This window comes from Harpia harpyja, chromosome 1 (assembly GCF_026419915.1).
Source record: "Harpia harpyja isolate bHarHar1 chromosome 1, bHarHar1 primary haplotype, whole genome shotgun sequence".
Classification (NCBI taxonomy): Eukaryota; Metazoa; Chordata; class Aves; order Accipitriformes; family Accipitridae; genus Harpia; species Harpia harpyja.
Window position 1 is genome coordinate 82,389,561 of NC_068940.1, and position 17,199 is coordinate 82,406,759.

The 17,199-nt window shown below is 41.5% G+C and overlaps 1 protein-coding gene across 1 annotated transcript in view; it reads left to right on the forward strand.

Moving 5' to 3' along the window:
* Positions 1–17,199, forward strand: part of CALCR (calcitonin receptor) — a 187,443-nt gene that overhangs the window by 93,649 nt on the left and 76,595 nt on the right. The window contains exon 2 of the mRNA XM_052802090.1: positions 9,879–9,969. Coding sequence (XP_052658050.1) covers positions 9,919–9,969 — 51 coding nt within the window. The 5' untranslated portion in view covers positions 9,879–9,918. The remainder of the gene's footprint in view (positions 1–9,878; positions 9,970–17,199) is intronic.

The window sequence follows — 17,199 nt, forward strand, 5'->3', positions numbered from 1 at the left end:
GCATAGGTAAAGCAAGATTTGCCAGCAGAGGCAATAACTCTCTAAGTAGACCAGCTGGTATATATGTAAAAGTTAGCCAAGACCTGAGACACACAAAGCCTTCTTCAGAGACTGTCACAAGGGGGCTTGCATGTCCCAAAGCTTGTCTGTCTCTATTAGGGCATTTAAAATACCCCATTAGATACAACCCTTCCAGATCAACGGTGACATATTCTGACTTCAAATCATAATTAGGATTTCTATTCATTATTAGCAGAGCTGCTATAAAATTAGAACCAGGCTCAAGAAAAATGTGTTAGTGTTTCAACACAGGCTCATTTTTGTCAGGGCAGAAATGAAACCTACATCCAGCTGTAGCATGGGTTATTCTGCTGCCAAATGGGGAAAAAAATGCTTTAAATGTGTGTCATGTGCATTTGATTTATAACAATCCACTCACAGGATTTTTCACACTTTATATGATTTATATAAAAACAGTGACATAATAAGAAAGTATAATATTTTTCTTGGTTTTTTTCCCACCCCATAAAATATTCACTTGCTTCAAATAATCTATAGGAATGTATGGTTACAAAAAAAGGACCAGTGGGAGTTTGCCTGGGGAAGGATCGAATGGAAAACTGAGAGGGAATTGGCTACAAATAAATATTAAATAACTATTTTTCTTTCCAGTATATGCTGCAGCTGAAAGAAAAATTTTAACACAAATCTTAATATATGGAATCAAAAAAGTATTAATCCAAAACAGTATTGATCCAAGAGGGAAGAATATCACATATGAGGTTGCATTCATCCAATTAGATGAAGATTCTTCCAGTGTGATACAGAAATAACTTGGGAATTAGAAAAAGCAATGCCCTTACATTCAACCTGTATCCTGCAGTTTTTCTTGCTTCTCCCTAACTCTTCATGTGTGCTTGCAAAGTCCATCCAGATCTGCCTTGTCATTATATTCTTGTTCCACTGAACTCAAATACTTGTTAGAATATTTTTAAATGCATCGACAGGCATGTACTGTACATAAGACCTAGGCTGTATGTACAGTATGCTCAGGATGCCGGTCCAGTTAAAGTCATAAGGCAACCATGGAGGTGGCTTTTTCCTTAACTCACAGAGTTTTGACTGAAGCTGTGTAATATATTTCAGTTTATTTAGCAATGTTTATTTAGCTCTACCCCTCACAATTCTCATTGTAAATTATACTAATGTTACTAATGTTAGCAACAAAGATTATTTTGCAGGTCATAAGGTCTCTGAAAAGAAGAGAATTACAGATACAGATTAATTCCAAATATCTGCTTTAATTTTGAAGGCTATGCAAAAGATTATAATCTGACATAAATGTATGCAACTCCTTTGAAGTCTTTGCTCTACAGCAGGGTAGTATTGATCCCAAGCTTCTGGATGCATCCAAGCTGCAATGTCACCAAGATTAGATAATTGCATACTTGCTCATTTTACAAGCACTGCTGCAAAGCCCTCCAAAAATTGCAAGCACTTTCGAAAAGACCTTTCACAGCTGTGCCTAAAAGGCTAAATTATACTATGCTACTATGTGAGATGCTAAACCACAGCTTCACAGTGTAGTGAAATGGCAAGGAAGTGTTCTGCTTTGAGGAATGTTCAGTGATGAACTTGGCATTCCTGCAGTGTGGTTGATTTCATCTATCGCATGGTAGACCACTAGCCAAAGCTGCTTCATCTAGTTCCGTTATTCAAGCACTCTTAGAATATCAGGAATGCTCTGCTATAGATTTTACTTCTCTGCTTTGTTACACAGCTTTCTGCTGCTTTGTTCTATAACTTGAAAATACTTGAATTTAACATGATAACGTTTACTGGCATTTGGTAAGTTTTTTAAAAATATTGCTGGTTTTATCTTGTTATCTGTTACTGAAAGCAGAGCTAGTAAAATCTTGAGTGATACTTCAGAAATGTTAGGTTTGTATTTAACATTAGCATTACAAATCTGATTGTAAAACCAAACAAAAATAAAGCCTTCAGCATCAGATATGAACAATATGATATGCCAACTGTATCCTGAGCTGCATCAAAAGAAGCATGGCCACCAGGTCGAGGGAGGTGATTCTCCCCCTCTGCTCCGCTCTCAAGAGACCCCACTGGGAGTACTGCATTCAGCTCTGGGGTCCACAGTACAAAAAAGACATGGACCTGCTTGAGCAGGTCCAGAGGAGGGCCACAAAGATGGTCAAAGGGCTGGAATGCCTCAGCTATGAAGAAAGGCTGAGAGAGTTGGGGTTGTTCACCCTGGAGAAGAGAATACTCAAGGGACACCTTACTGTGGCCTTTCAATACTTAAAGGGGGCTTATAAGAAAGACAGAGAAAGACTTTTTTACCAGGCCCTGTAGTGACAGGACAAGGAGCAACAGTTTTAAAATGAAAGAGGGTAGATTTAGATAAGATATTAGGAAGAAATTCTTTACTGTGAGGGTGGTGAGACACTGGAACAGGTTGCCCAGAGAGGTTGTGGATGCCCCATCCCTGGAAGTGTTCAAGGCCAGGTTAGATGGGGCTTTGAGCAACCTCATCTAGTGGAAGGTGTCTCTGCCCATGGCAGGGGGTTGGACTAGATGATCTTTAAGGTCCCTTCCAACCCAAATCATTCTATGACACTTTGAAGGGTGCTGAGAGCCTCACTTAATTCTTATGTGAACCATCATTGTTTTGTTACAGTGAGATTATTTTAAGAGTGTATCCTTCGAATAGTGATTGAAGAGGATGAACTCATTTTCCAGAAATGCAGTGTGATCCACTCTCTGTACTGTATTATGGCTCGAATACAAGTGTAATTGCATGTGTTGTTTCTTCTTTCACCGCAAAAGCACCAAAGTCAATTTTCTTTTAATTTCAATTCCACAACAGCTTAAACTGATCTATATCAGGGCAGATGTGCTGCTGTTACTCGCCATCACTTCCCCCTTCCTTTTATCACCAGAGCCTGTGGTAAGTTCAGAGAGTTGCAGAGGCAGAAAACCTTGTCACTCATGCCCTCCAGGGCTCAGTTTCTGCTGGGGTAACTGTCTAGGCCGTGTCTTTACAACATGAGCACAAGGGAGGGCTGGAAACATGTGGCTGAGGCACAGTACACCAAAAAGCAATAAGCATGTTATTTATTGCAGCAGTAAATGCTTATTATTTATATTTGAAGATGAATTCTACAGTATTCTTTTTCTCCCCCCCCCCTTTTTTTTTTAAACAAAGATGGTTCTTTCTGGGGTAACTTCATGTCCAGCTTAAACCCGATGCACATTCCTGAGAGTACAAAATAGGGTCATATACATTGTTCAGACAACTCTTCCTGGGTAAAAACAGAATGATTTTACCAATTTCAGAGATGTGCAACAAGTTACATGAAGTCCTGTAAGAGGCTAAACTCCAGAAGTGCCTGGAACGCCTCTCTTCAAATACTGGTCTTAACACTTTGGGCTAAAATACTTCATATTTTACACCTTCCTAGAGTACATTTGAAAAAGGTAACAACTAAAGCTTTTGAAAGAAATTACACAGTCCAGTCTTTGTAAGTATTTCAAACTTTGGCTACCAACAAATCCCCTGAAATACTTTGCTAGTCCCTTCCTGAAATTTTCTTTGCTTTTACTCGATTTTAAACTTCATAAAACCCCTTGACCACCAGCCAAGAGAGGGATTAGGGATGGCTTCCTTAGTACTGAAAAAGTAGTAATTTTCTTGGCTAATACGTGGTAGGAATCACCTGCCAGTAACAGCCATCAGAGGATGCAGAAATACCATAACCAGCTCTCTATATAATACAAATGGGATTCATTTAACTTCAGGGACCTAGAAGCTAGGTGCCAGTGCTCAGTTAGCTACGTCAGCTCCCCTCCTAGGTAGTGGAAACCTGCCAAGGGCCCTTCACCCCGGGTGCCCCTGGCAGGTGGAGGGAATCAGCTCCTCTAACTCCTTTAATGCTTTACTGTCTTTTATTTCATAAAAAGGTTCAGCCTTTTCTGAAAACCTTCTGGGTAATTTGGCTTGCACTTTATTAGAGTCCCAGGTAAATAATTCTCATTCAAAGCACATTTCTTGTATTTTTTGTTCTTTCAAAGTATACTTATCTCTGTCGTATTACCCAGGCTAATAACAACCATCTTCAGTTTTCTCTATAGTGTGTATGATCATATTGGCTGCTCAGATGGGTAGTGTGGGGGCTTTTCAAAACTTTGTGATTACCATAAAAGTAAACACAGACAAGTGTGTAGCTACTTTCTGTTTCTTTCTATTTTTGTCCAGTTTATTGGCAAGGATTTGATTAAAGGGAAGCCTAAGGTAAAATAACCCCTTCTTGACTAGTTTTCAATGGGAAAATGAAGCAACAAACACTACAGCTCCCATGTAATCCAAATGAATCGATAAAGTAGATTTATTTGATCACTTAATCTGCGTAGATCTGAAATTGCCTATTTGCCATGGCTAATAGTTTCAATTTGTTAACATAGCACACACTCAGCTCTACAAGATGCAGTTCACTGTCTCCACCAGGCAAGCTAATGGAAATTAATGGTGATCTGCTTGAGTAACAACTGAGAAGTCATCACACAACTGAGCATTTGGCTCCCTGATAGTGAAATTATCTCCAAGACTACCAAAAGGAATGAGATAAGATCCAGGAAGTGACCTAGATGCCTGCAATTTTCATGTAGCAATGCCTTTAGGTGCCTGACGCCTGAAATGAAGAATCTGGAACCTGTATTTCTCAGGAGATTTTCATATGAAAACTTCAGGAGTGTTATACAAAAGATCAAGGAACTGTGTAAAGGTAACCAATAGGGAATACAGGAGTACAAGACATTAGATATGTCTTCTGCCTTGCCTCATCTTCCTGGTCGCTTGACTAGAGGCTGTGGGGAGGCATGTCTCTCCGCCTGGGACTGACGGCCACCAGCTTTATGACATATTAGGAAGAACTGAGCAGATCTCACCATTTCCCTTGGAAATGTGGTTGCCAGAAGATCCTGGTTCCAGTTAAACCATTTGTAGACCATTGCAGGCTAATGGCTAAAGCATGTGCTTGGGAAGTAGGGGGGCCGGCTGTATTCCTTTCTCATGTGGGGATCACACCCATGGCATTTCCTCTGCCTGAAGAGGCTACAGCTACAATACTGGTCTGTGCAGGACCTGGGATTATAGAAGTGTGATGTACAGCTCACTCCCGGCCCAAAGCAGTAGCCTAAATTAGGAACACAGAGGTAAAATGTCCAGCTGGGAATGAGGGGACAATTTTAGTACTTTCCCCCAGACTATCTGTGCATTTGGTAATGCAAACAGACCTACAACCTCCTCCTTGGATCCAAATTCCCTAAATGCTCAGCAGCAAGATCTGCTGGATTGCCTATGTCTTGCCCACGTGCCTCTGTCCTGTGTGTCCTACTCCAGTGTGAACGCAGGTAGAGTGGGTTGGTGCCCTTCTGTGCTGAGTGGCAAGGCACTCCCTAGGTGGGTCTGAAAGCCTCTCCACCAGTTAAGAAATCCTAGAGACCTTGGGGTTGGAGGTGGGTCCACAGCTATTCACCCTGAGAAAGCTGCACGGAGTGGAAAGGAAGCCCTTTAAGGAACTTGCAGCCAAACGAGGAGGTAGTAATTCTCAAAGGTTCTGGGGGTAATACACCAACTGAGAAAGAGATATTTTTGCATCACACTTCTGTTCTTAGCTACAACCCCCACAAGTCCTGTTTTGTGCCGTTAAAACCATTTCTCCTTCCAAAGGTATGTCAGCACTATTGTGAAAGATGGCATTGCAGAATTATCAGAGCAGAATAATTAAATGAGAGGTTTTTTCCATTTCTTCCTCCAAAAAGGCCTTTCTTTCTTATCGTTTCTTCAGACCTCTGCAAAGAAGTGTTGCTCTACTGCCCTCTTTTGAATCTTCCCCCTTATATCCTCCTTTCTGACTAAATTTGACTCCCCTTGTTGGCCTTGTGCAACTGGCTGTGCAGGGAGGGTTGTCCCACCTTCTGGGTAACCCAATGGTAATTATAACTGAAGCCCTATTCAGCTTAGTACTACAGCTGCAGAAATCAGGACAGAGCCAAAAGAGGTGTCATTACTAAGTAGGATGCTATGCTCATCCTCAGATGAGCTTTAGGACTAATCCCAAGGTGTCAATAGTATTACTATAATAGCTGAAGCAGGAGGAATATCTTAGCACATAATGAGCTATGCTACATTTACGAAGAAAGAAGGAACAATATTCTAGGTTAAAAAACAGACGGGGATGTCATACATAACTATTATAAGCAACAGAGGGTGAAGAATTAATACAATAATGGAAAAGTACTGGGCTTTAGCAATGTGCTTGTGATGAATCACTAGATATGGATGTTCTAAAATTGAAATGTGTGAAGCACATTATATTATTTAACATCAAGCAAGGACATTGTTGGACTTATGGAAAAAGGATAAATAGTATAGAAACAGGAATCAGGACAGCACCTAAAACCTGCTTGAGAACTTCAGCAAATGAAACAAATTTTGGGGTCATTGTAAACTTATTAAACCCCCATAATAATCATTCTTACATTAGGTCCAGTGATCCCAAGAACTCTCAGTACATTATCTATAATTCCTGTTGTTTATTGTAATAAGCATCATCTCAGGAAAACCTCATGCGTACCTTGAAACATCTGCAGTGAAGAGCCATCTAAAATACCTATGCGTAAACCAGCTTGAAAGATTAGAATTTATTGTTCCTCCATCTCTAATGGTAAAAAACATGTATTCTATTCTAAGTGAGTAGCTGAAAACTGATTTCCTGACCTGCTTCATAGTGTGGCCCTATAGTGTGGCTGTGGAGGTAGCACAAGTCAGGTGGTAATAAGCAGCCAGAAGAAGGCAAGGAGAAACGCCTTTCACAGGTACTATCATGAAAGCCCATGTGTGCTTGAGTCATGGCATGAGTATGCACTAGGGACCAGGCTCATTTCTGATTTGTCCCCCTGTGTTCTTGGTAGCACAGCTCCAGTGCAACTGTGCTCTCCGTGAGGCTGCTTTGGTCTGACCAGGCTCCCTTCAGCTGCAAGCAGGCTGTCCGTGCGTGGTAGTTGGTATAAAAAAGTGATAGTTTTAGCACAAAAGACCCAAAACCCAAGGCACCCTAGTGTACTGCTTCGCACATCCCAGCTTGCCTGTCACGTCACACCTGAACCTGGATCACTGGAGATAGGGGCAGAGCCAGTTGTTTCTGCACTGCCCATTGACCAACACTTTTTACCTTCATGTACCTCTTCATTTCAATGCGATCATCATCCATGATCCAATACTGGTGCTAACCCAAGTGTGCTGTAGTGTTATGGGCCATTCTTATGGTTAAAGTAGAGAAAAGCCACTTCTTAGTCAGGGGCTTTATACTTGGACTGTTAAAATATTGTTGTTCAACAGTTGTTGAAACTGGTGTCACTGGAAAACACTCTTGTGAAAGAGGAAGAAAAATGAGGTGCTGGATTTTATGTAACATCTCAGCCATTCCTGTGGTTAGAGCTGGCTAGAAGAAGAAAGACTAGAAATATCAAGACTATATAAGATTTAGTGTGGGAAATAATTCTTACTCATTTACTCGTATGTAGTATCATATGGCACAGTCATCACAGTTAACAGAGGGGAAAATAATGTGTTATATATTTTACAGATGGCTTTTTTTTTAATTAGGAGAGACAGGAGCAAGAAACATTTTAAATAGCTCTTTCAGTACATAGTAACAAACGTTCACAAACTCTCATGAGGGTAAGATCTACCTGCAGCTACAGCTATAACCCAACTTAGTGCTGCAAGCACTCCCAGCACAAAATACAGGAAAAGTAGATGTTTCGCAGGTAACTTCGGTTGCTATTGATTTTGCTTATGCTTTCTAGGCCACAATATTGTGTGCCATTTGTGAAAAGTGATGTGTATTTTAAAACTGTCAACAGTTTGTAAGGCAAAGTTCTTCCTTTGCCTGCTTTTCACCAAATCCCTATAGATGCAGCAGAAGTAATGAGGCTAGCAAGAAAAACAGAGGCACCTACCAGACTGGCTTTACACCACACTACAGAACGCTTTACAGTACAGTGTGTAACTGTATGTATACCGTATTCGTGCTTGTATATCTGCTCATTGCACAGCTGACCAAGATGCATTGTTTATATCTTCGTGAATCTTTTTGGCAGTTTTGAACCAATACACACCACAGTGAATAGTCTGGAGAAGATGCAGACAGTTCCAGGCATTTTCCTCTGATCTAGCTGTCCAATTTTTGCTTCAGTTGAGTTGTCTACCATTGCTGATCAAATACAACTATGTGGCCGACAGCGTAATTACATATTATTTCTGTGTCATTTGCCTGCCCCATTACCTCTGGCTCACCAGAATGGTTCTGGCAAGGCTCAGACAGTAATAAGGCTACTTCTTATTAGAGGCAAATCCTCTGAACCCTCTTTTCCATCACTTTGTGTTTTATGTAATCTCAGTGACACAGAACTGCAATGCTCCTATTTGGATCTTGTAGGAGATTTACATCCACATGCGCTACACTGAAGTAGAAGTGCCACACCTTTATTACATTTTGAGATTACATATTTCTGGTTTAGATGAGGACAGTTACAACTGATCTCATATTTTACTTTCCCTCTGAAAATGGGTGACCTTGAGACCATTTCAAGATGAGAAAAGCTGTTACAGTGCTGTTCCAGAGATAAATGTTACACAAGTGGTTGTGTTGCTTGCTACATGTCAAGTAGACTAAGCATCCAAGTCTGTGTGCCTTTTCCCATTAAATTTCTGGGTTTCAGATATGTAGGGTGCTCATGGGATTTTTTGCCCAGGTAGAAAACACCTCACTCCTAGTTTTTAAGCTGTCTGAAAAATAAAGTTGTGTGAGTGCTCACTGTCTTACTGTGGCTGAAGGTGATCTATAGCCATGTTGCTCAGCCCATCCACCACTAGTGGTCCATGAGACATCAGAATGCACTGTGTCTTGATGAAAGCCATGTTTCTCACTCTAATGCAGAAGTTCCATTTTTATAAAACTAAAAATGATGTGTTAATGCAAAGAGCTTTCCTGGCTTGAACTCCCACAACTGTGAAGCAGTATGATGATACATGGCGGCCCCTGGATATTTTTCCCAGAAAGGCCAGATGGGTGTTGATTTAGGAAAAAAAAAGAAAACCAAAAAGCTGCCAATCCAGTTCCCTCCCAGCCTGTGGAGTCGTGTCCATCCTCTGCCTCTCCTGTACTTTGTGTGGCTGAAGCAGTCGTTCTCGACAGCCAGAGGGTTACACTGCCATGTGTGCATCCGCAGCCTGGCCGAGCTAGCTGCATTAGGGAGCATGCAATCCCACGGTCTTGTTCCCAGTGTCTCTCTTTTCCTGCCACATTTGCTTGTTCACCTAGCTGGGTGTTACCCAGCCTCTGGCTTTCTCTAGCCCCGTAAATATGCTTTTTGAGCTGCCATTATGCTTATCTGTGAACCAGATCTTTCTGGGGTTTTTAGGTCATTTTTAAAATACCCAGATTCTTCATAGGTCTGCAGCCGTGAAGGTTAGAAGCAGCTGAATCAGGACAACCAGGGTAGCCTCAGCTGGCAAAGACACAGAGCTTAACCCAATTCTGCTGCTGGTGACGTAGTAACATGGAGCTGTACCCCACATCAGCTGAATTCACCACTAGAGATCTACAGAGGAGACCAAATTAAAAGCATACCGGCCTCCAGTGAAATCAAACATGAGCACATGCAGGGCTGGGGACATGCACACACACACAGGGAGTCCACTTTAAGTCTGAAAAGATGCTCATACACAAAGACAAGGATTTTATCTTAACAGGTAAAGTCTAATACTGCTTTTGTTTTTGTTCTTTAATTCCCAGAAGGGTCAGCTACAACGTGTCTCTCCAGGAAGACTCCACAATGAAAAAAACAACCCACAGTTGCTTCTTACTACTGATCATCTTTCTAATTGTAAGTATGAGAAAACTGAACTGCTCATGACACATGCCAAATTTAAACTTGTGATGTTCAGAAAAATGACTACTGTTATATTTGTTATACTGCACAGGTGAAGGAATGAGTTCCCTTACTGATAAATTTCAAAATAAGGTTAATAAAGTTTCTAAATAAGATATTGCATAAAAGTTTGAACTTGAAACCATTGTTTCTTGGTGAGACAGAACTGGCAGTCTGAAGAAGGTAATGCATGTGATTTTTCATTTCTCTGTTTTACAGGCTACAACATATAAGTGACATGGAAACTTAACGTGTTTGAAAACTTCCTTAACTTTGTTGTGTGAGACAGACTGACTTAAGTAATTGTGGTTTCTCACTGTTTATAGTTACTCTGCTATTAGGAAAGCAACTGAAATGGAAAATAACAGTATAAAGTTTAGTTATTCAGTTCAAATGCTATTTTCAACTGTTTAATATCGATATTACAGTTATTTTAATGTATGCAACATGGCTGAGTAACTGGTGTTCTAAACATGTAGTAAATTCACTTCTACCTAAATACCTCTCATGTAAGTTGAATGCTTTCTCCAGTCTCTACTTGTGAAACCTCAAATTATTAGCAATTATCATAAAATCATAGACACTACATGTAGTCAGAAATGAGAATAGTGCCCAGAGCCTCAGTTACAGAATGGTGAGAATATGTCTGAATGATGCTACTGGGAACAAGCACCTCTCTACCTTGGTGTGGTATGAGTAACTTGCATGCTGGATGCCACCTTATTCCCCAACTAACTGTTTATCTCTGTGTTCCTGAAGAAAGCTTTGATTCTTACTCTTCTTGTGTTTTGTTGGTTAGCTCCTCATGCCCCTCTGCTTCTCATCTTCTCTTCCAACACCTGAATGTGGAACATTTGTGTGCATCTCCCCATCAACTCCCATCCTTTCTGGCTATAAGTTGTAGAAATGGGGGTAGAAGACACGTTGGGGAACAGTAGAGACTGCTCTCCCTGGTTTGTTTGTTGGGTTGTGTCCCTCCTCTTCTCTCAGCCTAGCATAACTTGCCCCCAGTGCTGTTTGCCACTTAAATTTATATGGATAAAAAGGAGGGAATTAAAATAGAGAACAGTAAAAGAACAATGGATAGAAAGAGGGAAAAAGAAAACAATTAGATGAGATCATGGAGAGCCCAGGAGAACAGCAAAGAACACCTTGCTTTGGTAAAATAATGAATTCATAGTTCAGCATTAGAACCCTCAACCAAAGAAGGCTGGAGAGCAGGAGAAAGAATGGAGGAAAGTTAATACATTTCTGCTAACTTGGCCTCAGAAGAATTTGTCCAGAATTGGTTAATGATTTGAGGAATCATCCCTGTGCTTGGCAGAAGTCTTCTGCCTTGAGGTATATTGGAATATTCTGGTATTTGTGACCTATTGTGGCTGTTCCGCACAGCCCTGCAAGGGATGCGCATAGCAATCCACTGACTGGGAAATCACCCATGGTTAGAGATGTCTCTAACAAAACAGCCTGACAGAGACCAGATTCCTTCTGAGTTTGAATCCCAGCTGATCTGCATAGCCTGAGAGGGGCCTTGGCAAAGAACAGTGATTCTTCCTATAACAAGCCAATGCCGACTGAAGGAACAGTTCCAGATTATTTTAATTCCCCAGTCAAGTGATAGGACTGTAAATATTCTGATAACTCAAATTGTCAACAGTATTTCTGAGCATCTGAGGTGCTCTGACCTACAGCTTGGATTTGTAGGTCAACCCTGAAGGACTGGGCTGATCCTTGCCCTGTTGTCCACAAATCTTTTAAATTTCTCACCCATGATAGCATATGTGCAACGTTAGTTCTGTGCTCATTCCTGCAGTACTCCAGGGCTAGGATTTCTTTAAGAAACTGCAGTGAGATCTGCATCCCTTTCCTTTTAGATACCTTTGCACCAAAGGGCTGTCCAACTTCTGATCTCAATAGATAACTTAAGCACAAATGTACTTACATTTTCACTGTTTCAATCTCTATATTCCTTCCTTCCCCACTGCAGTGGCCATACTGTCATCTACTTAGACACGTCCTAGATTAATTTACCTTCTGGTAAGGGAGAAGCCATGGTCACAGAAGGCGGCCATGAACAAGCTCTGTTTCCTTGATGACGTTTGCCAGAACACTGCTGTTAGATCAAATATGAAAAATATTTGGCATCAGTCATTTTTCCAAAAATTTCCCCACCTGTAGCTGGTAGAAAAACATTCATTTTTTACATTTTATTTGCGGTCTGTAATAAGGACTCTTCCAAAAAGACTGCTCCCACTCTGTTGGTTCTTCTAATCACACCTTGGTTCCCAGAGCCATGAGCTGCTGGGACTTACATGTCAGCCACTGTCTGAGGTTGAGGAAGATAAAGTAATTAATGTGATTTGTGACACAGGGGTGATGTCCCATTCCTGTTCTCTATCCACCCCACAAACCATCCTCCAGATCTTTCTTCTTTGATGGCTTTGATGGTTTACTGTCATCCTCTTGTCCATGTTCTGCACTCCCAGCAAGCTGTTGCAAAGCAACACAATCTATTGAGGTCCTTGTTTTCTCCTCTGGGCTCCAGGCAATCTGCTTATGCCATTTGTCCCACTGTAGGTGCCAGTCCCGCTGCGGTGGTCACCACTATTGAGAAGGGCATGCTTTTACCTGAAATTTCTTTTCTTGGGGTAGCTGTGATTCCCTAACACACTTTCAGTGTTGGAGCATTCTCTGTCCTGCATACAGTGTCAGTGCTTTGCAGAAGACTTCCTCAGATTCATCCCATATCTCTCCTTGAATGTTTTGTCATAGACTCTAGTTACATGGTGTCCATAGACACCCCCTTCCCAGAGTCTCCTTTAGACTTGTCACCAAGGGGTTTCGGTACCTTCTGATAGAAACCTTCTCTCTTACATATGTCATTTTTTGCATAGAATAAATAGCACTTTACTCTTCTGTGTACAGGTCCATAATAACTCACCTTTGCCAAACAAAAACTAAAGCACCAGTTGCTCCAAACTAAAGCTCCAGTTGCTAGTTTAGAAATAAAACTTAACTCCTTATTGTCTTCCTCTTTGATGACTTCCCTTGGTTTTGGATGCACAAAAATACATCACCATAGTCCTCTACAATTCAAAGAGAATTCCATTAGAAAATTTAACTGTTCATTATTTCTTAGTTCACTTTATTCCTGATGCTCTCTAGTTTTTGATAATTATTGAGAGCCACAGAATGTGACTGAGATTTGTTCCTCAAGTACACGAGCCCCTGTGCACTGGAGCAATTAGTTCATCTCCTCAGTGCACATTTCTCTCAACAAGAAAGATGGAGTGTCAGCACAGTGTGTCCAGGGGCATCAAGCTGCAGAGAATAAGGAGAAGGAAACAAAAGTCTCTTTCCTGTGTGACCAATCAATTTTGCAGGACATTGAGAAAAGAGAGTTCTATTCTCTGCAGAGTTATGTCAAGTAAGAATTGTCATCTAGTGCCTACAAATGGTAGTTTGGTCTTATCCTGTACATGAGGATTGATGGAGTAGTTTTTCTCACACATTCCAACTTTGTCCTGAGCCAACCACAAAGTGCACAATAAGGACAAAATGGATGCTGCAGCTGAAGAGCACACTATTATTCAATTAGGTCCATTAGACCAAGATTGTACTTTAAAATAAATTAATTTTGAGTGAAATACATATTGTACAAGTTCATTAAGTCCAAATCTGTCAAATTGTTACCAAGCCTCAGTCACTAAGCTATACATAATCTGGTACATTGTGTCAGCTCCTGAAAGGCTTGTAAATAATTCCCATTCACAAAACATGGAAAATTAATTATGTGAAAGCCTAAATGTAATTTTCAGTAACTGCACAACTGGTGTGTGTTTGCAACGCAGTTGCAGTAGGTTCAAGTCTCCAGAAGCCAATTAGTAAAACATTTGCCACCCTGATGAGGGCACTGCTCCTGGTGTACCCATTTGATCCTCACAGCTGGAGGTGCAATATGCGCCAGTGGGGTGGTGTGGCCATGTGTCCCCCTGGGGTCCTGCTGCCTGCCCAGCTCAGTGGCTTTCACCATGAGTCTCTAAAACCTGAGTCTGTGCAGGTACTGTAAGCACAAGCCTTTTCCTGCTTAGCCAGCGGCTCTTCCACCACCTGGTCCAGAGCAGGTCCCACCCTTTGGTGGGCAGGAAGAGCTGCTGAAGATCTGTCACAGCCTCCTGCTGTTGTCACAGCTTCATCAGAGCCTAGCTTGCTGTCTGGCACTGCGGGCTTCCCCAGTCTTGGATGATGAGAACCCCCCGGGGTCTCATCACCTGAGACCATGCCTTTGAAAGTTGTTGCTCTGAAGAGCACATTTCCCTTTGTAACTATGGGTTCCTTCAGGCTGTATGGAATTGGACTTGCAAGTTCTGGAGCTCTTCTCACACAAGGAAAACTCAGGAAAGCAAGCTGCTGAGAATTTAAGGTGGTGAGAATTAGTGTGAGAATTTGACACTCAAGCTGCTCACGGTTTCCCAAGAGGGAGAGGAATGCCTTATTCTGTTCTACTCACCCAGTTTCAGGGGTGATCAGGACTTTTTGTCTCCATCTTTGCTTTTTTAAAAAATAAGAATGTTGCTATGTAGCTGATTGCCCTAACGAGGCCTCTCGCAAGATGATAATCAGAGCTGCAAGCAAAAATTCATGAAGCATTCTGCCGCCTTCCTTTAAGCCCACAGTTTGCATCAGGCTACTCCAGGAGTAAAGCTTCCTTGCGTGAGCAAATCCTGCAGCAACGGAAAAGAATTGTAAGATTGTGAGTTGCTTTTCATTACAAGTGCCTTGTCTTCATCTGCTGTGGCTGATAATCCCATGCTTGTTTAAACAGCTGCCAAAATCTGCAATGTAAATCATATGGGATCTCACTGTGAGATAATTTCCATCCTGCTTCAACAGCAATTGAGTATGGGAAAATTTTAACATTCAGTGGTTAAGTAAAACGTGTCATATTGAGGTATTTCCCCAAAGAAATTGTCTGCTGTTTCCTAGCACATTTGTGATGGATAAGAAATTACTGTTATGTTTACTGAGCACCATGCACTAATGACCTTCCTAAGGCATCACAGTCGTTTTCTTCTCTGTCCTAACACTCGCAGCTGTGAAAAGTAGTTTAAATGTAATCGACGTATGAGAGGAGCTCTGCAACCAGTCTAAATCATGCTAAGCTCTCACTCAAAGGTGTGATGTATTGAAGGACAGGAGTTTAGTGACCTACAAAGTGGTGACTACACATAGCAGTTTTAAAAGAATTGTACCAAATGAATGGTTGAGCTACTGAAATCAGTAACAAACAGTTAGAGCATCCAGAATTTGAAATATGTTTTGACTGATCTCAACAATAAACATTACAAAATTACCATATTTAGTGGAAGGAGGGAAAAAAACAAAAGCAAAGAAAGCTGCAAATGCCTTCTTTTCCTAAATGTCATGTATAGTCAACAGTTAGTGTACTTCAGACTCCTTGATGGTGGAAGAAAAATATTTCGGGATGCTTGTTCATCATGTCCTATATTTTGTGGGGAAAAAAAAGGAATTCTATGTTTGCTTTATGTGAATTCTCTCTTCCAGAAATGGGCACAGTCTTGCACAGGTTAATAGCAGGTGTCTGTCTTACAGAAACTGTGGCACTATTTGTTCTTTTTGATATAGTTTAATAATGAAGCCAAATTCTTTTCTCTAGATTCCTTTATTAATTCTAGGTATAAAGTGAACTTCAGCATTCCCAGCAGCCTGTTTTTCTCTTTGTAATGATAATTCATTTTCTTATAACAGTCGTTTGTCACGTGGTGGCTTGGTGGTCGTATGTATGACGTCATTTACTTGGACTTTTAGGAGTGACATCATATGTACGGCTGCTAAACTGCTGCATGGGACATCACTTAAACAGTTTTCTTCTGAAGAAATCATACCAATCATTTTCAGGCTGTCGTGGTTTCAGCCCAGCCGGTAACAAAGGACCACGCAGCCGCTCGCTCACTCCTCCCGCCCCCCTCCGGTGGGATAGGGAGGAGACGGAGGAGAGAAAAGAAAAAAAACCTGGAACCTCAAGGGTTGAGATAAGGGCAGTTTACTGGGACAACACAAAAAAAAAAGGTTACAACAACAACAACGGTACTAATGAAAGAATATACAAAACGAGTGATGCACAGTGCAACTGCTCACCACCCGGAACCCGACGCTCCGCCACCAAAAGTCCAGAGCCCTCCCCCCGGCCCGCTCCCCATTTATATACTGAGCATGATGTCACATGGTATGGAATAGCTCCTTGGCTAGTTCAGGTCGGCTGCCCCGGCTATGCCCCCCCACCTCCCAGGTTCCTGTAAAAATTAACTCTATCCCAGCTGAACCCAGGACATTATCCACCCCTTATTCTATACCATCTACATCATGCCCAGATCTTACATTTTCCAATCAACTACTACCACTTTCCTTGTCTTATATATATATATATATATATGTATATGGACACCCCCCCCCACACACACACACAAATAGTATTCCCTTAGTTGATGGGCTATCCCTCCAATGTGTCCATCAATTTTATTTAGTCCATGACTTTGGGGCTCCATCTGTTGTAACAGTTCTTCAGGATAAGAGAGATGGTGTGAGGTGTTAGGTTGTTGTATGCTGTCTCTGGAACTTGTGGCCGGTACATTTGGTGCAACCCACACCCTTGGCCTGCAGGTCGAAGAGGCTGATCTTGAGGAAATTGCTGGGCACCAGTTCAAGTTCTATCACTGTTGTACTTGGCTCAGTTTCAAAGTCCATCCTTCAGTCATCTGGGTAATTCTTACAGTAATACCCTTGATATGGCATATAGACACTATAGATACAATGACATACATTGGCAGGTTATTTAGCAGTTAAATATCATACAGCCTAATTCACTGGCTATTCTCTCCCAAAATCAAATCTCCTTGAGGTACACATCGAACTTCCCCATCCTTCTGCATCACCCACCAGGTGTACCCAGGTCCCTGAGCAAAAACAACCCCTTGGATGGGTTTGTCTCTGCTTGAGGGGGGACTAACCCAGACTGTCTTTCCTAACATACTTCTCATGCGCACTACAGGGACTTTATCCCCTTCTACAGTATGTGGAAGTCTTGGTTGGGCAGGGCCAGCCCGATTGGCAGATCCTCTAGTATTAACTAACCAGGTGGCTTTTGTTAAATGTGTATCCCAATGT